The sequence below is a fragment of the Culex quinquefasciatus genome, chromosome 1 (genome assembly GCF_015732765.1).
Source record: "Culex quinquefasciatus strain JHB chromosome 1, VPISU_Cqui_1.0_pri_paternal, whole genome shotgun sequence".
Classification (NCBI taxonomy): Eukaryota; Metazoa; Arthropoda; class Insecta; order Diptera; family Culicidae; genus Culex; species Culex quinquefasciatus.
In genome coordinates this window covers 120,629,744-120,651,884 of record NC_051861.1, presented here as the reverse complement: position 1 = coordinate 120,651,884, position 22,141 = coordinate 120,629,744, and the positions used below count along the sequence as shown (strand labels likewise).

Genomic DNA, 22,141 nt, shown 5'->3' with positions numbered 1-22,141 from the left:
AAACCAGGCGGAATCTTTTAAGAAAATTTGGAGATTTTTTTTGTGTCTGGTTCAAATTTATTGAAATTGTTTTAAGTTTATTTAAATAATATATAATGAAGCATAACAAGCAGTTTCTGCGATTTAAACATAAGATTTTCAGAGTTATTTTAACTTTTTTCAATTTCCGCGAAATTTGCGTGAAATTTGGTGTTTTGAAATTGAGGTCCCCGTGAAATTTGCAATTTTCGAGCGTGAAAAATCACTAAGGCTATGTCCAAATAATGGATGGCCAAGGATGGACCTTATTTTTAAAAATAAAAAAAAAGTTGAATAATTTAACCTTAAAATTCCTCTAATTATTTTTTTTTATTTAGAATTCAATTTTACATATAAAAATGAAATTTTATTTTTTTTGTGCCTACTAAACCTCATTTGTCAAAATCGAGCTTTTGTGATAAATAGTTGTTTTGAAAATTGGGTATTTTTTGAGGTTTAACTATTTTTTTCTGAATAGTATTAATAATAAAGTACAACTTTTCCGAAGACACCAAAGCGATCAAAAAATCCCTTCTCGAGATAAAGATTTTCGAATGTTTTTTATAGCAATTTACTTTGTACAGCCCTCAAATTTGTATGGAGACTTGTATGCGAAACTTTTGATGTAAAACGATTTATTTGGACATAAGGAATCGATGAACAATAATTCATACAAAAAATCAACACATTTTTTTATATTACTATTTTTAAAAGGTAAAATATTCAACTCATCCATTTACAAATGTTTTATTGCAATGATTTTTTTTCTGAGAATTTCGAACTAAAAACGTAATAGGGGAAATATGCCCATTTTAAGCCTAATAAGCGGTCGTGTTTGAATGTTGCTGGATAATCTGGATTGTTCCTTGAATTTCACTAAAACCAAGTACACCAACGAGTAGAGCAACTTTTTGTGAATATTTCTGTTTATTTTCACTTTTATTAAAAGTTATGCTATTCCTTTTACAAGCATTTAAAAAAAATATTTCAAAAATGCATTCTAATCAGTCGAGTGCATTGGGCCACGCCCATTTTGCCTTCCTCACTGAGGTAAGGCTATAATCCTGCTCTAAAAATGAACTTTTTATCAAAAGCTCAAAGACCCACCTTCATGTATACATATCGACTCAGAATCGAAAACTGAACAAATGTCTGTGTGTGTGTATGTGTGTGTGTATGTGTGTGTGTATGTGTGTGTGTATGTGTGTGTGTATGTATGTATGTGACCAAAATTCTCACTGAGTTTTCTCAGCACTGGCTGAACCGATTTTGATCAAACCGGTTGCATTCGACTTGGTTCATGGTCCCATACATCGCTATTGAATTGTTTGAAGTTTCGATAACTAGTTCAAAAGTTATGTATAAAAATGTGTTTTCACATATATCCGGATCTCATTTATATGCACGTAAACGATGTCCGGATCCATCATCCGACCTATCGTTGGTTAGGTAATCGAGAGATCTTTCCAACAAGTCCACAACATTGAAGATCTGGCAACCCTGTCTCGAGTTATGACCACTTAAGTGATATTTATGTACTTTTTTGAAGCCGGATCTCACTTAAATGTATGTAAACGTTGTCCGGATCCATCATTCGACCCATTGTTGATTAGGTAATCGAGAGACCTTTCCAACAAGTCCACAACATTGAAGATCTGGCAACCCTGTCTCGAGTTATAACCACTTAAGTAAAATTTATGTACTTTTTTGGAGACGGATCTCACTTAAATGTATGAAAACGATGTCCGGATCCATCATCCAACCCATCGTTGGTTAGGTAATCGAGAGCCCTTTCCAACAAGTCCACAACATTGAAGATCTGGCAACCCTGTCTCGAGTTAAGACCATTTAAGTGATATTTATGTACTTTTTTGAAGCCGGATCTCACTTAAATGTATGTAAACGTTGTCCGGATCCATCATTCGACCCATCGTTGGTTAGGTAATCGAGAGACCTTTCCAACAAGTCCACAACATTGAAGATCTGGCAACCCTGTCTCGAGTTATGACCACTTAAGTGATATTTATGTACTTTTTTGAAGCCGGATCTCACTTAAATGTATGTAAACGTTGTCCGGATCCATCATTCGACCCATCGTTGATTAGGTAATCGAGAGACCTTTCCAACAAGTCCACAACATTGAAGATCTGGCAACCCTGTCTCGAGTTATGACCACTTAAGTGATATTTATGTACTTTTTTGAAGCCGGATCTCACTTAAATGTATGTAAAAGTTGTCCGGATCCATCATTCGACCCATCGTTGGTTAGGTAATCGAGAGACCTTTCCAACAAGTCCACAACATTGAAGATCTGGCAACCCTGTCTCGAGTTATAACCACTTAAGTAAAATTTATGTACTTTTTTGAAGACGAATCTCACTTAAATGTGTGAAAACGATGTCCGGATCCATCATCCAACCCATCGTTGGTTAGGTAATCGAGAGACTTTTCCAACGAGTCCACAACATTGATGATCTGGCAACCATGTCTCGAGTGATGACCACTTAAGTTATATCTGTGTACTTATTTTTCTGGATCTAAAAAAAATAGCTAGCAAACCACTTATATTCAAAATGAGGAAGGCATCAACCACATAGGTGGATTAAGTCAGTTTTTCTATATTCAGCTTAGTTCTTTTTTTTCTTCCAGCGCTCTTTGGGTCTGCTTAGTGCTACCAAAATTGATGAAATTTTAAGCGAACACTCACGAAAAGTAGCATTTAAAACGAAAGGTTCCTGGCAGCACTTGCTCCCTCTAACATGCGCTGCACCAGCATGTTGGTGGTGTTGGTGGCCACCCTTTGTTCTTTATTTGCCTTCGCTCCTCGCTCGGGTTTCTTCAGCCTTCGATTGGAATATGTAGTCAAAATTGAAACGTCAAAAGACTTAGCGCGTTTGTTTTTTTGATGGTGCTTGCTAATTATTTACATTTTTCGGGATTATTTTTCAAGTGAGTGACTAAGTAATGCTCAAAAGAACATGTTGCCGGTAGTTGGAAGCAATTTTATATCTTAAGCGCTTTGAAATCGTTAGCGCAAGTGAAAAGATATTGATGGCGACTTTCGTTAAGCAGTTAACCTCTGATCTCGAGTGTGGATGTGTGTGCCACCAAAATGATGAGAATTGGTCTCGCAAAATAGAAATTATGATCAAAAGTGCATTAAATTTGATCTTTTTGGTCAGTAAATGGCATAAATTTGCTTGCTTACTCGAGGCGGTGCTGTTGCTGGTATGTTTATAGTCTAAATAGTATTTTTGGAGCTTCAATCAAGCATCAAACTCTCCATATGACAAAGATAGGTGTTTTATTAGAAAGGGTATATTTCCCCTATATCATCCCGAGCAGACGGAAATAACTTGGGAATAACATTTTTTGATATTTGAAAATACTAGGCCAATAACATTTTATGTTGTTTATAACAATATTTGTTATTCGTCTTTGTTACTATTTTTTGTTATGCCCGGGATTATCAACTATTCATTTCTTTTTGCTAGAGTTGTCAACGAAGGCAAAAACACAGTAAATCCTTATAGTTTGACATTGTCTAGTTTTGTTTTGAAAATGAAATTAAGTGTCCTACTATAAAATATATGAAGCTTTTCAACGAAACCCCTATTATCTCCCTGTGCTGTTTATAATAAAGGCAATTATGGAGAGGTGTGGTATTCGATGACCCGATAGTATGACATATTTAAATTTGAACTTAAAGAAAATAAAAAAGGGTTTTCTGCTATAAAACAGATGACGTGTGTTACGCTAGAATAGTGACTTCTCTTTATGGCGGCTTTCATTATGGCAAAAATTGAGATACGATACAGTAAATTTCGGAATTTTTTGGATATGAAATTCGGGTTTATGCTATAAAATATCTTTGTGATTTTACCATAAAAATGAAATCCATTTTTTTCCAAAACATGAACAAATATTTTGATTTGAAAAAAAAAAGTGCCCAATTTGGTTTTCTGCGGCATTCCACCACAAGGTTCGGCCACTGTTGAGGTTACCAATTGTCTGGCAGCCTATTTTTTAGACCACTCACGCTTCGTCAATTCCATTCAATGATGTGTCTGTCATTGTTGTAAATTGCACGACCAAGTTGGTCGAAAATAGGGCAAAGTATTTTTTATAGCAAGTTGATTTAACAAAGTTAGTTGATTTTAAGGGACTTCTGTCAACATTTATGGTATAATTTGAGGTCATTCAACAATTGGTCCAGTTACCCTAACCGTCCACCTTTCTGCAAAGTGTCTTGCTAATGTGTCGATCGTTCGTGTCTGGGTTGGGCTGTACGCGTACATGTTGTGACAGCAATGATGGGTGCAATCTTCATTGCAATTGCACTCGAAAAAAACCCGTTCTTCACGTCGAGTCTCGGTGGTCTTGCCTGCCAATTATGGACCGGTTGAGGTAATAATGGCTGCGACACTCTGAATATTGTTTGGCAATCAGCACGATCTGGTTACCAACTCGATACCTAGTCATCGCGCGCGCCCGCCATTATGGCAAAGTGACAGATGAGCGATCTAAATCGCATCGCAGAGGTAAAGGTCTACAAACATGCAAATTTCGTGCCTTGGTTGAAAGTGAAAACGCGCACGTTCACCCCTCGAGGGGGTCGTCCCTAGATTCGAACAACACCACGTGGTGCGGTTAATGACTCCCCAAAGATCACGTTCGCGTGCCGTGGTCGTGAGAAAGGTGGCGGAACGAAAGTCTTTTTGCTGCTAAACAAAACAGTGCCTATCTAAACAATAATGCTATTTTTGCTGCGGCAAAATGGCAAACAAAAATAATTGTTGGTGTTTTTTTTTGTTTTTTTTTCGCCACACGTCGACGTCTAAAGTTGAGTGGCTTTTTTCTTCTTCTTCATTTGAATTGTTGCGAATTTGTGAATGAAGAGGAAAACGGCTCGGCAATGCCAGGAAGTGCAGGCAAAATAAACTTTGCTTTTTTATGGTTTGACGGAGAAGACGAAAAACTGCGGAGTGAGTAATACAAAAAAATAATAGACAAGCACCTTTATCGTTTGAACTATGGCACGGCGCGGAGATGAGATGAACCGTCCAGTCACGCTCTGACGTACGTTGGAGTGGGAGTCAGTGATTTTCAAGCTAGATTGAGGATTTTTGGGTTGCCATAATGGAGTTTCCATAACAAAATGGAAGTCTTAGAAGACTAGAATCGCCATCTCTTCACTAAACACTATGGTGGTAATTAAGGATAGATGCAGTTTTTGGAAGCCAACTGAAGTTCATGTTGCCATATTAAAATTGACGTTTTAGTAGACTAGAACCGTCATCTCTTCACTAAACACTATGGTGGTGATGAAGGAGAGATGCCGATTTTTGAAGCCAACTGAAGCTTATGTTGCCAGAATGGAGTTTGCCATATTAAAATTGACGTTTTATTAGACTATAACCGTCATCTCTTCACTAAACACTATGATGGTAATGATGGAGAGATGCCGATTTTTGCAGCCAACTGAAGTTTCTGTTGCCATAATGGAGTTTGCCATATTAAAAATGACGTTTTAGTAGACTAGAACCGTCATCTCTTCACTTAACACTATGTTGGTAATGAAGGAGAGATGCAGTTTTTTGAAGCCAACTGAAGTTTGTGTTCGCCACATCAAAATGGCCGTTCTAGTGGACAAAAACCGCCATCTCTGCACCAAACACCATACTGGTAATGACGGAGAGATGTCAAAAGCTGATGCCATAATGGCGGCATCGCGTGGAATCGCCAACGTAACGCACGCGCATCGCGCAAGGAAATGAGTTTGGAGTTTGCTCACGCGATAGAAAGGTGAAAGTTGCAGCAGTCTCTCCGGAGATGCACCGCTTGCAACGATGCTCGTTAATCACGGCGAGCTGTCTCGTGCGGTCGTTTAAGTGAAAAGATCAATATCAATAACAGCATCACAAATAAAAAAAAAAAGGTTCATCGGCGATCGCCGCACCCTCTTTTTTCACTTCACAAGTCGCTTAACGCGTGATTCTGCTGCGATCATTAGTCTGGCGAGGGGCGCGATTAGACAAGCCCAAGTGATTACTTAATTTCTGTTTGACGTGTAGACTTGTTTTCCTCTTGCTCTTTTTTTTTCTTCTTCTTCCTCCGAGACTAGGCAAAACGCTTGAACGCTGGCGATGGTGACGAACTCGAACACACCCTCGGACCATAAAACTGATTAACGGAGAGGGTTTGTGGTGATTTAGTGGTCACTTTTGCCTGGCGGATATGCTGGTTAGATGGGCGTGAAATTGGAACGATAAGATGCGAGATTGCTGCGGTGGTGTGCGTTTTATAGCGGTTGCTGAAAAGTTTTATGGCGTGCGTTTTTATCGCGATCTTGAATTGCCATTATGTTTTTTTTAAATTGACAATTCATTTGCTCTACTTAGTCAAACAGTTAAGGACGTATTAGACTATGACAAACAAACAAACTTTTTGACAGTTTGTTTTTTTGCCTGCATTTGACATTGTTTGCGAGTTTGGCAAACTGTCAAACACAAAAAAGTGCGAGTTTGTTTGTTTGTTTGTTTGCCACAGTCTAATACCTCCTTTAGGCAAAAACAATCAAATTGATAGACGTACGATTTCCGTTGTCAAACCAGAAGCAAATTTATGCCCATTTTTGTCGCATTCTTTAGTGGCTTCACTTAACTCGTTAAGCGGTACTCTATCGTGGGTTCACCTTTTTTCTTGCGCGGCATGTCTTCAAACGGGAAGGGTTTGGTTAGAGCAAGTACACATGTTGTTACGATTACGACGCCGCGGTGTAGGGTCGTTCAACCGATGTTTGATGACGGCGAATGCCAAGGCCAAACTTTACGGCGATCGTAACTGAGTGACGTAGGAAATTGGATCATTTTGAGGAAGTATAAATTCATCTCTTCGCCATTGCTACTATTGTAAACATCTTAGCAATTTGAACTACAAATTAACTTCATTTGTCGTAAATTACCAATATCAAGTTCATTTTATGGAAATATATCTGCATCTCTCCAATATTACCACTAAAGTCAACATTGAGGAGATATCAATTTTCAATGTTGGATCTAAAACTTGCAAGCTAATTATTTTCTTTATATCTGCATAATTATCAAGTTATTAATCGATAAAATCGTCGGGACGATAACGATAATCTATCGTTATCGTTATTTCGATAATTCCATTGGCGATAATCTTATCGTCGATAATGGACGATAACTCATTTTTAAAATCTTTCTAAAATCAATTAATTCAACCATATCATGTTAAATTTTCAATGCTTTCATTAAGAACATAATTTTTTTAAATGTAGTAAGGCCGTTGCAAATATTTTTCAAAGTTTATGTCCCCCCCCTTCAAGTTGGCCTGAAAAATCAGGGGGGAAAAAATATTTTTTCCAAAATCTTCAAAATTTTAATGAAAATTAAAGTTAAACCAACTGAAAACCAGTTAAAATTTTAGTCATATTTAGCATGTTTGAACTCCTTTGAATACATTTTAAATTTTCATGAAATACCAATGTACAGTCCCACAAAAAAAAAATTTGGGGGAAAAAAATTCCTTCAATACCTCGATATTTTCAAAACTATATGTATCGAACGAAGCGAATTTTTTATGCTTTTTCACTTTATTAGAGTTTTTTTTTACTGCATCTTTCACAAATTACCGTATTTTTTTCGAAAATACACAAAATTTAAAGATTTGCAATATAGGTATCAGACGAATTAAAATTATGTATGCTTTTTTTTAATTTATTAGAGTTTTTTTTGGAAAATACTATTATTTTCACAAATTGCCATGTTTTTCTAAAATACTCAATTTTTCAAAATGTGGCTTTTAAACTAGGTATCAAACGAAGCGAAGGGGAAATTCTCGTATGTTTGACAGGTTAAGCACTAGCTCCTAACTCCATCCAATTTGCTGATTTTCACTATTTAAACAACTAATTTTGCAAAAAAAAAAAAAAAAAATGATAGAAACTTGCTTGCTCACTTCTCATTGAGCTATTTATCACTCGATTTCAGTTGAAAACGTTTTTAATTAGATTTAATTGAATGCCAAAGCTCTGACCTGCCAACATTAGAGGCACGCTGAAATTAGATGCTGTTCCCCTATGTTTTGCTTTTTAAAAATACCGTATTTTTCGAAAAAAACCTCTAATTTTCAAAATATGCAATGTGGGTATCAAACGAAGCGACTATTAAACAAGTCGCTTTTTTCACTTTATTAAAGTTTTTTTTTGAAAATACTAAAATTTTCACAAATTACCATATTTTTCGAAAAAGCACAAATTTTTAAAATTTGCAATATGGGTATCAGACGAATTGAAATTTTGTATGCTTTTTTTCAATTTATTTGAGTGTATAAAAAATACTATAATTTTCACAAATCACCATATTTTTTTCGAAAATACTCAAATCTTCGAAATATGCAATGTGAGTGATCAAACGAAGCGAAATTTTGTTTGCTTTTTCACATATACAGAGCTTTTTTTAAATACTCAAATATTCACAAAATATCGTATTTTTTCGAAAATACTAAAAAAAATGCAATGTTTGATTTTTCACATTAAAATAGTTTTTTTTGAAAAAAACCAAAATGTCCACAAAATACCGTATTTTTCCGAAAATACTCAAATTTTCAAAATATGCAATGTGGGTATCAAACGAAGCGAACTATGGTTTGATTTTTCATAATTAACACTGGAACGCCCAACGCATGTCCAACTTACACGGACGCCCAAGCCTCCCAAAAAAGTTGGAACGGTAACTTCAACTCGCTGGTTCTCGGGCCTAACTCAACCCATAAAGATGATTCTTCTTTCCAGTGATTTGTTAGGATGTGTAGATCATTCTAGAACTTTGCAGAACTTAATTTGATCAAATCTGTAATTTCTGCGACCGAAAACATCGTTCCACCTTTTTTTAAAAGACTGCCTCCGCGGAATTTTCGGCGAATTTTTTTTTACCCGCGAAAAAAAAAGTTGGAACGATGTTTTTGATCGCAAAAATTACAGATTTGATCAAATTAAGTTCTGCAAAGTTCTAGAATGATCTAGACATCCTAACAAATCACTAGAAAGAAGAATCATCTTGATTGGTTGAGTTAGGCCCGAGAACCAGCGAGTTGAAGTTACCGTTCCAACTTTTTTGGAGCCTTGGGCGTTGGAATGTTAAAGAGTTTTTTTTATGAAAATACTAAAATGTTCACAAAATACCGTATTTTTTTTCGAAAATTTTGCATTGCATATTGCATATTTAAAAAAAAAAGTATTTCTAATCTAATTTAATTAACCCTAGCGCAGCCAGTCTTGCAAGGACATCCTGGAAAATGCCTTAGGTTGATTAACGCCTATAGCATCCTCTTTGAAACATCACAAACGTTAAAGCGGCCAGGCCAACTGCGTAAAGTTAACCGCAAAGATGATTCGTTGAAGTGGATTGAGTTTGAGCACGAGTGTTCAAACCACAATTCATTTCTGAATCTACAGGGGAGGAAGAAACATGGGAATCCCCCGCTCATGTCCTATTTATAAAAGCAATGAATCGTTGGGAGCACCATGCTAAGAAGTTTTGGTGCTCCGGGACCCTCGGGGATGGGACATTGGATTTCTACAAATGCCCTGGACACTATTTGACGTGGTTACAGTGCCACAACTCGCTCACATATTAAAAAAAGTATTTTGGAAAATATACGGTAATTTGTGAAAATTTTAGTATTTCCAAAAAAATAAAATAATTAATGTAAAAAAGGATACAAAATATTCGCTTCGTTTGATACCCATATTGCAAATTATGATAATTTGAGTACTTTCGAAAAATACGGTATTTTGTGAACAATTTTGAGTAAATATCTTATTTTGAAATTTAGGCCGTTGCAAATATTTTTCAAAGTTTATGTCACCCCCTTCAAAATTGGTCTGAAAAATTAGGGGGCAAAACAAAAATTTTCCAAAAAACTTCAAAATTTTCATGAAAATAGAAGTCTAATCAACTGAAAACAATCTAAAATGGATTTTTCTGCATTGATATTTAGCATGTTTGGGCTGGTTTAAAAATGTTTTGAATTTTTATGAAATTCCAATGTAAAGAACAACAAAAATTTTATTTTTCGCAAAAAATTAAATTTTCGTCAATATTTTGATATTTTGGAAACTAGTGATGGCAAAACAACTGGACAGGTGTATAATGCATTTTAAAACACTTTTTTCATTAAAATATTGAAATCATGGCTCTCAATTTCAATTTTTATACTTTTTGCCTTTCTAACTATTTATTGTATTGCCCCCCCTCCCCCTCGACTTTGGTCAGAGTCGAGGAACATAATCTTCAAAAAATATTTGCAACGGCCTTACCATATTTTCAAAAAAAAAAAATTGATTAAAAAAAAAATTACATGGTATGGTTGCATTAAGTCGATTTTAGAAAGATTAAAAAAATCAGTTATCTTCCATTATCGTCGATGAGATTATCGCCGAAAAAATTATCGAAATAACGATAACGATAAAGATAGATAGATGGAGCTATCGTTATCGTTATCGAGCCTTGATAATTTTATCGTTAACAACAATTTTTTTGGTGATGGCAAGTACCAGTGATTGCCAAATATGCTCGAGACCAAGTTGAAAAAGCAAGAACGGCAGGATCACCAGTTCATCAGTTGGTTGTAATCATGAAGATGCCATCGTTCCTGTCCCAGATGCTCTTCCAGCAGCTAGAATTTACCGTCCGTCATTAGCTGATCAAGTCCAGAAGTCTCAGAAGAATTGCGAATCAAGTGGCATTTTTTTGACACGTTTGAATGTAGAATCCTAATTTGGCGAGATCATTCCTTTTCATTAATCATTATTTACCAGATGATTTTTCCCTTATAAATACGATATTATATTCTATTAATCAAATTTCTCCCCCCCCCCTCCTCTCGCCCTCACCCCATAAAAATATTATTATGCCAAATTTACACGAACACACCCAACCACAACTGATCCGGAGCGTTTGCTACGGTATGTCCACGCATCCTTCCTCATTTGTTGATTCTGTGAAATGTGCTCCGTTCACAGAATCTGTCTAATGCAACGCAGTAGGCCTGGCCGCTTTAATTTTTGCTATACATCTTCGGGGTTACTCAAGTGTACTGCAATAATTAATATTGACAAGAAAGAACTTGGGACGTCATCTAACCACAAGTTCTTCCAGGATGCTTTCTTCGGACTGGCTGCGCTTGTGTTCGATTAGATTAGATTAGACAATTTGAACCCAAATTTATGTGCAACTTTCCATATTACCACTTCGGTGATCATTTTGCGGAAATTTATCTCCATCTCTTCGTCATAACCACTATAGTGAAAATTGAGGAGATATCAATTTTGAATAGTTGCAAACAAGAATCGATGGCTAATAAGATTAATTTGAACCCATATTTATCTGTATCTTTCCAAATTCCCACTAAAGTAAACATTTTGCGCAAATCCCTCTTCATTCCTCCGCCATTACCACCATAGTAACCATTGCGGGGCTTAAACTCACCTGTAGCTCTTCATCGCGTCCTGCAGCTTCCGCTCGACGATCTGCGTGAAGCCCGGTATCCGGGACAGCTCGAAGCTGAGCGTCGGCTTGGCCCGGGCCGTCGTCAGCAGCGTCAGCACCGCGCCCAGCAGCACCAGCACCATCTTGCGCATTTTTCCGCCAGATGGCGAGTGCCACCGCACCAGGACCATACTCTTGAGATGTTCGGCCACCAGCCGTCAAGATCTGCCGGAATCCTGCGAAAACACCACACTTGCCGTAAGTCACGTTCCACTTAGCGCGTTCGGACGACCTTCGTACGTGATCCAACAGTTCCAAATGTCACACCACACTGTGTTGAGTTCAAGTTTAACAATGTCCAGAAGGTCAGCGACAAGTAGACGTAAGAGTTGTTTTTAAATTTGTACGCTGGCGCCGCTTCGCGGCAAATAGCGTAACTACACAATCTGTCATTACACGCCTACGCCGAAAGACTCACTTTTGAGTTTAAGCTTGTTTTGCTGCATGGGTCACTCTGTAGTGAAGTCATCACCAATTTCAAGGACGACCAAATTTCGCACTCAATTTATTTATTTATTTAATTTTGTAATCGCGTTTACGTCTTCAAACCGTCTTCAACCCACATTATCCGGTTGGCTTAGTTCGGTCCGGAAAAAAAACGGTGTCAAAAGCCGTGTCTTTCCTCATCATTTTTGGAGTTCACGGGGATTACGAAACGAGCGAGTTCAACGAAAGCGTGTAAAAGCTTGTTCGGAGAGATGGAATCTCTCTCCGGGGGTTGCGCAATTTGCGTGCGCGTTGTTGAGCTTTTCTTAGTCACGTGTGACGTCGGTCAAAGTATGGTGGAAGGAGACCCGAGGGGGCCAGCTTCCGAAATTATGAGGTTTGCTTCTCGGGGTTGAGCCGGAATTGCGGTGAATGGGAGGGCGGCTGCTCAGATAGGTTGTTATTACTTGATTGATCGGTTTGGCAGCTGGGCAATTTTGCGGGTTGGTTGAGCGAAGGTTGAGGGAATTTGAATTTGAGAGAAGGCGAACTTTTGAGGTAGACGGAATTGGGCTTCGAGGGATTGTTCCTAATGAATATTCGTGAGTTTGCAAAAATTAACGTTAATAACAGTTCGATACAATTCAATCTATTTTTGTCGCAACCGTTCAACTCATTTGACGATACTGCGGAGATTTTGCCTTATCCCCTTAAAAAAGTGGAGTATCATCACTTCTCGCCCAGGCAAATCATACAACAACACTAACAACTGCTCTCCAAATAACCATGAGAACCTGAAATAGATTTGTATGTCATTCGACAACTCTCAATTATGTCCAGCATCTGAGGGCAATTAGCACTCAGTCGAAACCGCAGTAGCCGCTTGTCATTAGAAACTTTACACCGGCTTCACCGCGACCAAGGGTAATCTGCAGCGAAATTACCACAGCATGCCTTGGCAAACACAGTCAGCCACATAAGTTCCAGCCGTGATTACTACGTGACAAATTACCGCGTGAATGCCAAACTACCCTGATGATTTGCTTTGTAATTAACCCTATAGAGAAGTAGGTCCAGCAGCTGCTGTTTTCCCCCTGTCTACTACTGCTGGAAGTAGGTACACTTAGTAGGCGCTGCTGCCTACTGTGGGAATCCGCCTACTGCGTGACTCGGGCTTCAAAAAGTGAGATTTCCCCGGATGATTTGCATGTTTGGGAGACGAGACGTGTAATCCGGATTGATTCCAGTTTGTGGAAAATTACATGCTTGTTGAAATTTCACGTGGCTATATTATTTGTTTTAACACTTAAAAAGAGATCGATTTGAAAAGGACGAAATAATCACGAAAATAAAATCGAGCAACGAGTTTGCCGTTTATGTAACACTCAGCTGCGAATCAAAATGTGTGAAAAGTAAAGAAATCGCACAGGCCAACTGTGAAGGTGAAATTTGGCATCTTTTACTTTTTTGCGACTAAAACTTCTCAAATCTCGCTAACCGGTATGTAAAATGAAATCGAAACTTATGTTTTATTTATTTTTACTGGTAGGGTGCTAACCTCGGTGCTAACTGTCGTGAAACCCTGGAAGCTGGAAGTCACACTTGATTTATTTTCTTTGTTTTCAACTTATGCCGTTTTAATTTAATTTAATGTTATTTATTTATTTTTATTTAAATGAAAACTTTAGGGTGATACGGGAAAACACCGCCATATTGACACGACGTCTCGGTTTTCTAACCGCAGTTACCATAAATTACTGCCGACGAAAAAAAGGACGACAGTAAGCAATCTGTCGAGTTCAGAAATCGATTTAAGTTAGGCAGAAGTTGTGCAAGAAATTGCAGCACATTTTACCTTAATAAAATTAAAAAAAAAATTATTCAAATTATTCTTTTTCCTTGTACCTTTTTTCTCAATAGTCCTCAACAATACCTACAACTTTGCCCAAGGCACCAAATTGATCAGAAAATTCACTCAATAGTTACAGCAGTTTGAATATTTAAGTACCATTTTAGTATGGACAGCATCCAAAATTGTATGGAGACTTGTATGGGTGTACCAATGACGCAAAATAGCTTATTTGGTCATATAGAAGGCCCCCACAAAGTTTGAGCCAAATCAAAAAATATAAAATAAAATCCATTTCCGATTTTGGTAGAGAATTGCTCAGGATTGTTTTGTCAAATTTAGGCCTTTGCAAATATTTTTCGATGTTTGAATCTATCCAAAAAACCAAAAAAAAACTCAAAAATTCCAATGTATGGTGAAGTCTTATTTACATTTGCAGCATGTTTAGACCCATTATTTTATGAAAATTAGTGAAGTTTTGCTATTAAAAATTTGTGTGGTACTGGGCATCATAATTTTACTGAATATATTAAACTTTTATTAAAAATATATATATCCGCTCTACAGCATTGCCTTGGCGTTCTCGATTGTGAGATTCCTACTCGATACTAGGAGTCGGAAGGCTTGATTGTTGAGGCAATTGCAAACCTCTTTTTACACCTTGGCTTCCATCCACCCGGGATTCGAACTGACGACCTTTGGATTGTTTGTCCAACTGCCTACCAGCGACTCCACCGAGGCAGACCCAGGTTAGACCGGGGCCAACATTTACTTCCCCATCCGACGGAAGGCCACACCTTTGGACTGTTCGTCCAACACTAGCCAACCTCTCATCTCTTTCCTTTTCTTTCATCTGGCTTGCTTTCATATGTTGCGCCACAATGATAAGAAGAAAAACCTTACTATTGTTTTAAACACCAAACAAAACAAAAGGCACTTTGAAAACTTGAAACAATTATGTTTTGAATGGTTCACAAATATTTCCTGGAGGGAATTTTAACCATAACGATTTTTGTCAAAATATTTTACATATCCAAACATGAAAGAGTAGAATCATTTTCATCATAGCCTTTTTCAAATTCAAACTCCTTTAACCAAATATCGTCTAATCAATATTGCAGTAAAGTGCTTTAAACTGCAGCATGCGTTTTGTTCTTGTCATATTTCCAACCACATTCGACCACTAGTCTCAAATGTTTAGTCTTCAAGTCTTTGCACATTAAAATTTGATCGTCGTTTGGCTCTCAAACCAAAGCAAACCTTTTCTGCCAAATATATGAAACACTGTCAATGAATTTGACTCGGAAATCTTTCAGTTACATTTTGTCCTCAAACTCCGTCCGTTGCCTCGATTATACACCTATCGAGAAATCACTTTACTTTTGAATACTTCAGATTTGACTAGGAAACATCTTTTAAATACAACAACGTACTGGGAATCAATTCGTACAAATTCAATTCCTTTGACTCTTGTCAAACATTTAGCTCTTTTAAATAAATTAAGGTGCCTCTTAACTCGGACAATCAAAAGACATATGACATCTCTGCAATAGTTATATTCCTGTAGAGCCTTCTAGTTTCTCCACGATATCAAAATTTAGCCCCCAAGCCAAATCACTGATGGGTAATTCTCCGCCAACTCACACAGCAGTTGCCCCGACCCCGCTTCGATTTGCGTGAAACTTTGTCCTAAGGGGTAACTTTTGTCCCTGATCACGAATCCGAGTTCCGTTTTTTGATATCTCGTGACGGAGGGGCGGTACGACCCCTTCCATTTTTGAACATGCGAAAAAAGAGGTGTTTTTCAATAATTTGCAGCCTGAAACGGTGATGAGATAGAAATTTGGTGTCAAAGGGACTTTTATGTAAAATTAGACGCCCGATTTGATGGCGTATTCAGAATTCCGAAAAAACGTATTTTTCATCGAAAAAAACACTAAAAAAGTTTTAAAAATCTCCCATTTTCCGTTACTCGACTGTAAAAATTTTTGGAACATGTCATTTTATGGGAAATTTAATGTACTTTTCGAATCTACATTGACCCAGAAGGGTCATTTTTCATTAGAACAAAATTTTTCATTTTAAAATTTCGTGTTTTTCTAACTATGCAGGGTTATTTTTAGAGTGTAACAGTGTTCTACAAAGTTGTAGAGCAGACAATTACAAAATTTTGATATATAGACATAAGGGTTTGCTTATAAACATCACGAGTTATCGCGATTTTACGAAAAAAGTTTTGAAAAAGTTGGTCGTCATCGATCATGGCCGTTCATGGTCACCCGCGACAGACACGGACGACGAAACAAAGAGAAACGCAAAAAGTAACTTTTTCAAAACTTTTTTTTCGTAAAATCGCGATAACTCTTGATGTTTACAAGCAAACCCCTGATGTATATATACCAAAATATTTGTAATTGTCTGCTCTACAACTTTGTAGAACATTGTTACACTCTAAAAAATAACCCTGCAAAGTTAGAAAAAACACGAAATTTTAAAATGAAAAATTTTGTTCTAAACGAAAAAATGACCCTTCTGGGTCAATGTAGATTCGAAAAGTACATTAAATTTCCCATAAAATGACATGTTCCAAAATTTTTACAGTCGAGTAACGGAAAATGGGAGATTTTAAAACTTTTTAGTGTTTTTTCGATGAAAATACGTTTTTCGAATTCTGAATACGCCATCAAATCGGGCGTCTAATTTTACATAAAAGTCCCTTTGACACCAAATTTCTATCTCATCACCGTTTCAGGCTGCAAATTATTGAAAAACACCTCTTTTCGCATGTTCAAAATGGAAGGGGTCGTACCGCCCTCCGTCACGAGATATCAAAAAACGGACCTCGGATTCGTGATCAGGGACAAAAGTTACCCCTTAGGACAAAGTTTCACGCAAATCGAAGAGGGGTCGGGGCAACTTTTCCCGATTTCGTGTGAGTTGGTAGAGAATTACCCTGATATTAGATCTCCCAGGATCTAGCAAATCTTTATAGATTGAAACCGCTAGCCAACATTGAGTAATTTAAGAGTCACATCATTGAACTCCAGAGCCCTCTAGCTCATGCAAACTTTCAATCGTTTGGCCCTAGCCAAATCACTCACAGACAAATCTCGTCTCGAAAAATGCCACCGGGACCGTCTGGGATCGAACCCAGGCCGACTGGGTGAGAGGCAACCACGCTTATCCCAACACCACGGTTCCCGGCTGACTTTTATCAATCATGCTGGAAATTGTCGAAGCAGGAAAATGTTTTTCAAATGCATTCCAAAAAATTTATACACATCGAATATTATCTTTTAAAGGCTTTAACAAAACTCAGGGGGTTTGAAATCATTACTCAAAATAAAATATACAATTGTTTGAAAAAAAAAATATAATATGTTTTTTTAAGGAAAAATATTTGCTAAATGCAATTAGTTGCAATTTTATTTTTATGTTTGTTAATTTCAAAGAATTTTAAAGAAATTTAGATTAAAAATAACCCATTTTACAACACAAATATGGGATAAAAAAGTTATTTGATTGATTGTGGGTTTGGATTGAATTCTTTGGTTACTTCGGTTGTAAAGTCACTGCAATTATACATTCCAAGTATTTTTAGCACTGGATATTAATTAATTATGTATATATTATAGGGGAAATATACCCATTTTAATCACTCTAAGCCGTTCGACCTATTCTCATCACTTTTGCCGTTTTCCGCTATTAAATCAACATTTTCAGATGTATCAACAATGGAGAGTTGCTTTCTCACTTTTATTTGAGCTATTTATTACTTTGGAACAGTCGAAAACACTTTATGAAAGCTGTAATTCAGGATCAAAGTGCTGATAGGCCGATAATAGAAATAAGCTGGGTATGGTTCCCCTATACGTTAAATCATGTGAAAATTATTAGATAAATAAAAAAACATTAATGACATCTTTGCCTTAAAAAATAAAACGTTACTTAATCCACCTTAAGGTCGTTGGTGCCTTCCTAAAACAAATATCTTTTAACTGAGCAATTCTCTACCAAAACCGGAAATGGATTTTATTTGTATTTTTTGATTTGGCTCAAACTTTGTGGGGGCCTTCCCTATGACCAAAGAAGCCATTTTGCATCATTAGTTTGTCCATATAAATTTCCATACAAATTTGGCAGCTGTTCATACAAAAATGGTACGTATATATTCGAAAATCTGTAACTTTTGAAGGAATTTTTTGATCAATTTGGTGTCTTCGGCAAAGTTGTAGGTATTGTTAAGGACTATTTAGAAAAAATAGGTACACGGAAAAAAATTTCCCGATTTTTTAACTTTTTTCACAAAACTCAAATTCCCAAAATACGTATTTTTGATTTTCGAGATTTTTATATGTTTTAGGACAAAATCCGCAACTTTTGAGCTATAGAGAAACATGGTCAAAATCTGCCGCCGAGTTATAATTTTTGAAAAACTGGCGATTTTGAAAAATCGAATTTCATGCATAAAATTTGACCTCATTTTTATGCAAATTGAATTTGCAATCGAAAATTACTATACAGATTTTTCGATAAAGGGCCCCGTTTTCAAGATATAGCCACCGAAAGTTTGATTTCTGCGAAATATTTGCAGTTTTCAATTTTAAAAATAGTGACCATGAGTGACCATTTCTAAAAATATTTTTTGAAAAGTTCAGAAAATTTGCTATAAAATTGTCTAAGAGACATTGAAGATTGGACCTCTGGTTGCTGAGATACAGCGGCTTAAGAAAAGAAACACGAAAATTGAAGTTTTCTAAGTCTCACCCAAACAGCCCACCATTTTCTAATGACGATATCTCAGCAATTAATGGTCCGATTTTCAATGTTAATACATGAAACATTCGTGAAATTTTCCGATCTTTTCGAAAAAAATATTTTGAAAAAAATTAAATCAATACTAGCATTTTTAATAGGCATAATATTCAATGTTTGGCCCTTTTAAAATGTTAGTCTTGATTTAATTTTTTTCAAAATATTTTTTTCGAAAAGATCGGAAAATTTCACGAATTTTTCATGTATTAACATTGAAAATCGAACCATTAATTGCTGAGATATCGTCATTAGAAAATGGTGGGCTGTTTGGGTGAGACTTAGAAAACTTCAATTTTCGTGTTTCTTTTTCTTTAAGCCGCTGTATCTCAGCAACCAGAGGTCCAATCTTCAATGTCTCTTAGACAATTTTATAGCAAATTGTCTGAACATTTCAAAAAAAATATTTTTAGAAATGGTCACTCATGGTCACTATTTTTAAAAATTGAAAAACTGCAAATATTTCGCAGAAATCAAACTTTCGGTGGCTATATCTTGAAAACGGGGCACTTTATCGAAAAATCTGTAAAGTAATTTTCGATTGCAAATTCAATTTTGCATAAAAAAATGAGGTCAAAAAATTTTATGCATGAAATTTCGATTTTTTCCAAAAATCACCAGTTTTTCAAAAAATTATAACTCGGCGGCAGATTTTGACCATGTTTCTCTATAGCTCAAAAGTTGCGGATTTTTGTCCTAAAACATATAAAAAATCTCGAAAATCAAAAATACGTATTTTGGGAATTTGAGTTTTTGTGAAAAAGTTAATAAAAAATCGGGAAATTTTTTTCCGTGTACCTATTTTTTCTAAATAGTCCTTAACAATACCGACAACTTTGCCGAAGACACCAAATTGATCAAAAAATTCCTTCAAAAGTTACAGATTTTCGAATATATACGTACCATTTTTGTATGAACAGCTGCCAAATTTGTATGGAAATTTATATGAACAAACTAATGATGCAAAATGGCTTCTTTGGTCATAGGGAAGGCCCCCACAAAGTTTGAGCCAAATCAAAAAATACAAAAAATAAAAATGGTCGAAATCGGCCGGTTTTGTAGAGAATTGTTCAACTACCTTTCTAAAAATGTAAAGAAAAACGAGTTTTTCTTACAAAAACCCCCCTTTTTACAATCTTTCGGACTTTAGCCTAAATCGTTTTTTTAGCATAACTTTTGAAGTATTTAACTAAACTTTATAATTTTCAATAGCGACTTATGGGACCCCAACACAGATCGAATGATTTTAGGATTGGTAGTTTGACTTGTTTTATGTGACTTTGGCAATGTTTTAAACAATGTCATTTTTTAGGAGTCAACTTTGGCTGTGTTTATTACTAACATTTCCCTTATTTTAAGTTAAAAGAAGTATGCAGTAATTTTTGTAGTGTTTTTTTTTTACATTTTAAATGGTAATGGTGCCATTCTATAGCAGAAAATGTGAAAAACAAGCAAAAAAAAAAGTTACTGTAAAATAATGAAAAATTAGAAAGACAAAATATAATGATAGGAGGTGGTAGAATAGGCCAAATGCTACCAAAAACAAACATAAACTAAGCAAGAGAAGTAATCTTGTTTGTAGAAAAATAGTTGTTTAAAATGACATCCTAAACACGGGAAAAATAAAAATATTTAAAAAAAAATTTGAGCAGTAGAGAGTTAAGAGCGAGTTTTTCACCGATGTGAAACAGGTCGTATCGAGGTGCTCCGATTTGGATGAAACTTTCAGGGTTTGTTTGTCTATACATGAGATGAACTCATGCCAAATATGAGCCCTCTATGACAAAGGGAAGTGGGGTAAAACGGACTTTGAAGTTTGAGGTCCAAAAAACATGAAAAATCTTAAAATTGCTCGCATTTCCGTAAAACTTCATCAATTCTCTCTTAGATGCATTCGAATGGTCTTTTGAAGCCCTTCAAAACGTGCTAAAGACATCCAGGATTGGTTTGACTTTTTCTCATAGCTTTTGCAAATAACTGTTAAAAATGGATTTTTTTAAAACCTTAATAACTTTTGGCAACAGCCTCCAACACCCATACTCCCATAGGTCAAAAGTTAGGGAATTTCATGGACTATAAGCCTACGGTATTAACTTTTTGGCCAATCGCAGTTTTTCTCATAGTTTTACGATTTTTCTAGAACAAACATTTTACAGCGTTTGTTTTTGCCCTGTATGCCTCCATAGTGGCACTTTTTGGTCTCAATTTTTACATATTTGGAATCCTCAGAAAATTTTACATTAGGTTGAGATGTTGTAATTTTGAATTTGATTGTAAAAGATGCCATTTAGAATTAATTAAAATATTATTTAGCATTTTGTCGGATTAAGGGTAAAACGCCTACTTGATACAGCATTTGACGTATTGAGCATAGGGTAAATAAGATCTATTTCTTTTTTCAAAAATGTTTTATTTAATTATTTTTTAAATCAAAATTACAACTCCAATACTTCTAACTTACGTGAAATTGTCCGAGGATTCCGAATATGACAAAATTGAGACCAAAAAGTGCCGCTATGGAGGCATACAGGGCAAAAACAAACGCTGTAAAATGTTTGTTCTAGAAAAATCGTAAAACTATGAGAAAAACTGCGATTGGCCAAAAAGTTAATACCGTAGGCTTATAGTCCATGAAATTCCCTAACTTTTGACCTATGGGAGTATGGGTGTTGGAGGCTGTTGCAAAAAGATATTAAGGTTTAAAAAAAATCCATTTTTAACAGTTATTTGCAAAAGCTATGAGAAAAAGTCAAACCAATCCTGGATGTCTATAGCACGTTTTGAAGGGCTTCAAAAGACCATTCGAATGCATCTAAGAGAGTTGGAATTGATGAAGTTTTACGAAAATGCGAGCAATTTTAAGATTTTTCATATTTTTTGGACCTCAAACTTCAATGCCCGTTTTACCCCACTTTGTCGTAGAGGGCTCATATTTGGCATGAGTTCATCTCATGTATAGACTAACAAACCCTGAAAGTTTCATCAAAATCGGAGCACCTCGATACGACCTCTAGAACAAACCGAGCAGAATCTACAAATACTGCCTCTTAACTAAATTTAGGAAATAAACAGCTCATCTTATACGAAATAAGTCAATGTTCAAAAAAGTGATAATCGGTAAATGAAACGGAAAAAGGACCGAATCCTTAATCTGACAAACCTACTGGAATTTTGCCAACTATAAGTGTGTAAGTTGATGTTTTCAAAGTTTTTGCTAAAATTCTAGAGTCAAAACAAATTTCTCCTCTTATCATCCGAACGATAACAGCAAATCCAGTCACTCTTCACACAGTAATTCCCGCTCACAAATCATCTTCACACACAAACCCCTCCGTCTTCCCGCAGTTGACATTTGCGTAAAACCGCGTCTTCTCGCGCTGTGGCTGGCTGCGTGGTTGTTTCTTCAGTTGAATCACTAATGTTTTTTTTTCCACGCCGCCATTCGCGAATATGCAAATTT

The 22,141-nt window shown here is 36.1% G+C and overlaps 1 protein-coding gene across 1 annotated transcript in view; it reads right to left on the bottom strand.

The window, feature by feature from the left end:
* The window catches only part of LOC6053844, a 35,904-nt gene that overhangs the window by 13,026 nt on the left and 737 nt on the right, over positions 1-22,141 (bottom strand). Inside the window, exon 2 of the mRNA XM_038248546.1 lies at positions 11,535-11,770. Within this exon, the coding sequence (XP_038104474.1) occupies positions 11,535-11,725 (191 nt within the window). The 5' untranslated portion in view covers positions 11,726-11,770. The remainder of the gene's footprint in view (positions 1-11,534; positions 11,771-22,141) is intronic.